General features: G+C 49.6%; 1 protein-coding gene across 5 annotated transcripts in view; it reads left to right on the top strand.

The window, feature by feature from the left end:
- LOC103395658 (stromal interaction molecule 1-like) overlaps positions 1-4215 on the top strand; it is a 13256-nt gene that overhangs the window by 3411 nt on the left and 5630 nt on the right. For all 5 annotated transcript variants that reach the window (XM_025065615.1, XM_025065616.1, XM_017041809.2 and 2 more), the window contains 7 exons: positions 1363-1493; positions 1572-1686; positions 1776-1887; positions 1978-2093; positions 2972-3146; positions 3678-3855; positions 4006-4173. In XM_025065615.1, coding sequence (XP_024921383.1) covers positions 1363-1493; positions 1572-1686; positions 1776-1887; positions 1978-2093; positions 2972-3146; positions 3678-3855; positions 4006-4173 — 995 coding nt within the window. The remainder of the gene's footprint in view (positions 1-1362; positions 1494-1571; positions 1687-1775; positions 1888-1977; positions 2094-2971; positions 3147-3677; positions 3856-4005; positions 4174-4215) is intronic.

The raw sequence follows: 4215 nt of genomic DNA, 5'->3' as shown, positions 1-4215 counted from the left end.
TGTCCCTGGACCTCTGTCCCTCTGTCCCTGGACCTCTGTCCCTGTCCCTCTGTCCCTGTCCCCAGCTCAGAACACCCGGTCGTCAGTTTTGGACCTGGTCGTCTCTGAAACATAAACATCTCATTTGACAAACACATGAGAAAAACCACGTGGCGTTCACTGTCTGTGTGAGAGGAAAACAGACCCAGGATGAAGACCAGACGTTTACAGCAGTGTTAGGAACCAGGAGAGCAGCTGTTAAAGAGCTTAGAGATCAGCTGACGTTTCTAAACCATTCAGGAATAATTAGAAAGAAAAACAATATAGAAATAACAGTTAATGCTAACGTTAGCTCTGCACTGTCGTAGCTAACGTTAGCTCTGGACGGTCGTAGCTAACGTTAGCTCTGGACGGTCGTAGCTAACGTTAGCTCTGGTGTCTGTACCAGGGCTGTTGTAGCTAACGTTAGCTCTGCACTGTCGTAGCTAACGTTAGCTCTGGACTGTTGTAGCTAACGTTAGCTCTGGACTGTTGTAGCTAACGTTAGCTCTGGACGGTCGTAGCTAACGTTAGCTCTGGTGTCTGTACCAGGGCTGTTGTAGCTAACGTTAGCTCTGGACTGTTGTTGCTAACGTTAGCTCAGGTCTGTCGTAGCTAACGTTAGCTCTGGAGTCTGTACCAGGACTGTTGTAGCCAACGTTAGCTCTGGACTGTCGTAGCTCACGTTAGCTCTGGTGTCTGTACCAGGGCTGTTGTAGCTAACGTTAGCTCTGCCCTGTCGTAGCTAACGTTAGCTCTGGACTGTTGTTGCTAAAGTTAGCTCTGGACTGTTGTTGCTAACGTTAGCTCAGGTCTGTCGTAGCTAACGTTAGCTCTGGTGTCTGTACCAGGGCTGTTGTTGCCTGCGGCCACAGACTTCCTGTTTGTGGAATAACTGGACTGAACAGGATAACCAGTGGTTAACTGATGACACGCCCTGAACAAACCAGACTCAACAGCAACAACAACAGACTGAAGAAGAAGAAAAGTTCAACCAGAAAATAACAATAAAAACTGTATCAGAAATGTACAAACTCACGATATAAAAATAGATAAAAAGTGATTTAAAAAAAGTCAAAAATTGTCATTAATGTTTTTCACCATCTGACCAACATCATCATCATTTCAAAAGAAACTTTTTGCTAAATTTTTTTCAAACTGCAGAAAAGGTAAAAAAAAAGATTAAAAAATCGAACATTTTTCATCATATTTTTTTCAGCTTCTGTCCAAAAATGACCTGCGTTCATTTCAATTATTTTCTCAATTTTAAATCTGTCTGTTTGAATTCACTGCTACAGTTACTTCTGATCCAGAGTTCATGAACTGCCTGTTCTAATGTCCTAGATCTGTGTGGAATAGATCTGCAACTGTGCCGCGACCGGGACGCGCTCCTCAGCTTCGATGCCATCCGCAGCATCCACAAGCTAATGGACGACGACGCCGACGGGACGGTGGACGCCGCTGAGACGGACGAGGTCAGAGAGAGAAAAACCGAGGTGAACGGCAGCTTCTGTGGTAGCTCAGCTCCGAGTCACACTTCTGTTCTGGTTCAGTTCCTCAGGGAAGATCTGAAGGATCACGACCCCAGAACCAAACACAGCAGCTTCCACCGAGTGGATCTGCACGTCAGTGTGGAGGACATGTGGACGTCCTGGAAGAGCTCGCCAGGTGAGGGACGGCCCGGGACACGGCTGGGAGAAACAAGACTCCCACCGCTGACGTGTGTGTGTGTGTGTGTGTGTGTGTGTGTGTGTCAGTCTACAACTGGACCGTGGAGCAGGTGGAGGAGTGGCTGATGGTCAGTGTGGAGCTGCCTCAGTACAAGGACACCTTCAGGAGACACCAGCTGGACGGAAGGTCTTTACCCAGGTCCAATACCAACACACACGCACACACTCTGCTGCCTCCTGTGGTCACTTTGTGTCACTACATGAATAAATAAATAGTTCTTCTCACCAGGTTGGCCGTGAAGAACGTCACCCTCAGCCTCCAGGTTCTGAAGATTCTGGACAGAAGTCATTCTCAGAAACTGCAGCTCAAAGCTCTGGACATCGTCCTGTTTGGGCCCCCCCCAGGTCAGTCTGTACCCCCCCCCACGTCAGTCTGTACCCCCCCCAGGGCAGTCTGTACCCCCCAGGTTAGTCTGTACCCCCCCCCACGTCAGTCTGTACCCCCCACGGCAGTCTGTACCCCCCACGGCAGTCTGTACCCCCCAGGTTAGTCTGTACCCCCCCCCACGTCAGTCTGTACCCCCCAGGTCAGTCTGTAACCCCCAGGTTAGTCTGTACCCCCCCCCACGTCAGTCTGTACCCCCCAGGTTAGTCTGTACCCCCCCCCACGTCAGTCTGTACCCCCCACGGCAGTCTGTACCCCCCAGGTTAGTCTGTACCCCCCCCCACGTCAGTCTGTACCCCCCAGGTCAGTCTGTAACCCCCAGGTTAGTCTGTACCCCCCCCAGGGCAGTCTGTACCCCCCACGGCAGTCTGTACCCCCCCCAGGGCAGTCTGTACCCCCCCCCACGTCAGTCTGTACCCCCCAGGTCAGTTTGGACCAGCCGTTGTGGAACCTTTAATGTTTTTTATATTTTAGTTTTTAAGTTGATGACGTTTGTGAATCACTTTTGACTGATTTTAAACATTTGACTTTTTCATTTTTTGTTAAATAATAATTTTATCGGTCAAGACGTTTTCATTGATTTTCATGACGTTCTGTCACTTTTTTCTAGTTTCCTTTTTTGTAACATTGCAGTTTTAAAATCATAAAAATGATTTTCTTTGGGCTAAACAAAGATTTAAAAAATTAAATTCCCAGCAGAGGGCGCCAAGTTCAGTCAAAGACTTTAGACAGAAAATCTAAAAGTAAGACTATTTATAAAATGGACAATAAGGACACGTGAGTGTTGTCTTCTTCTCTGCTGTCTCCCACACCTGTCCTCCTGTCTGTCCTCCTGCAGCTGGACAGCGGTGGTGGAAGGACCTCCTCCTCGCCGTCTCCGTCCTCGTGGCTCTGAGCGGATGCTGCTTCGCTCTGCTGCAGAGACGCAGGTCCAAAGACGACGTGGACAAACTGATGAAGGACCTGGAGTGTCTCCATCGAGCCGAGCAGAGTCTGCTGGAGCTGCAGGAGAAGTTAGTACAGCGCCCCCTGCTGCCAGGCTGTGAGATCTAACATTTACCCAGCGAAGAATTTTAAAAATATCATCACAGAAAAACAAAACAATGAAATTATCAAGAGTGAGAACGACGGAGCTGCTGCCTTCAGGGACAGTAGGAGACAGGAGCGCCCACACACACACTCTGTCTCTCTGTGTCTGTGTCTCTCTGTGTCTCTGTGTGTCTCTGTGTGTGTGCACTTTCCATCAAAGTCCTTATGTCGGCAAAGAATACACAGAAGAAGTCTCTCTCTCTCTCCCTCTCTCTCTTACACACACAGACACAGACACACATCCCTCTCTCTCTTACACACACAGACACACACACAGCTATTCAGCGCCCCCTGCTGACACCAGCTCCTCCTCTGCTCACTAACAACTTTTCTTTTGTTTTTACACTCGTGGCTAATGTTGAGTCGTCGTCATTTATTTGCAGTTAGCCGTTAGCTGTTAGCAGTTAGCCGTTAGCAGTTAGCTGTTTGTCCACCAGTGTGTTTGTGTGTCGAAGACTTCATCGAGCTCAGGAGGAGCAGCGCTGCGTTCAGGTGGAGAAGGTGATGGTGGAGGCGGAGCTTAGAAAGGAAATCAGTTCAGCCAAAGAAGAAGCAGAGCGCCTCCAACAGCTCAGAGCAGGAACTGAGAATGAGAAGCTACATCAGAAATTCACCGAGGACGAACTGGAACAGGTGAGGGGGCGGAGCCTATCACACTGTAGTAATGACATCATGACATGAGTCCACCGTCCTGGTCTGGTCCACCGTCCTGGTCTGGTGGAACAGCTCAGTTCCAGGTGGACTGGGACCAGATCTCAGAATCTTCTCTGTCCTTGGTCTCAGGTACGCCTGGCTCTCAGAAGAACGGAGAAGGAGCTGGAGACGCGGGTCCCGTGGACGCCCCCTGATGGTCTCCAGAAGTGGCTGCAGCTGACGCACGAGATCGAAGTCCAGTACTACAACATCAAGAAACAGAACGCTGAGAGACAACTGCTGCAGGCCAGAGACGGGGTGAGGACGACTGACGACTGAAGACTGACGACTGACGACTGA

Source organism: Cynoglossus semilaevis, chromosome 19 (genome assembly GCF_000523025.1).
Source record: "Cynoglossus semilaevis isolate Cse_v1.0 chromosome 19, Cse_v1.0, whole genome shotgun sequence".
In the NCBI taxonomy this organism is placed as follows: domain Eukaryota; kingdom Metazoa; phylum Chordata; class Actinopteri; order Pleuronectiformes; family Cynoglossidae; genus Cynoglossus; species Cynoglossus semilaevis.
Note: the sequence above shows the minus strand (reverse complement) of the source record. Positions and strands in the feature narration are given on the sequence as shown.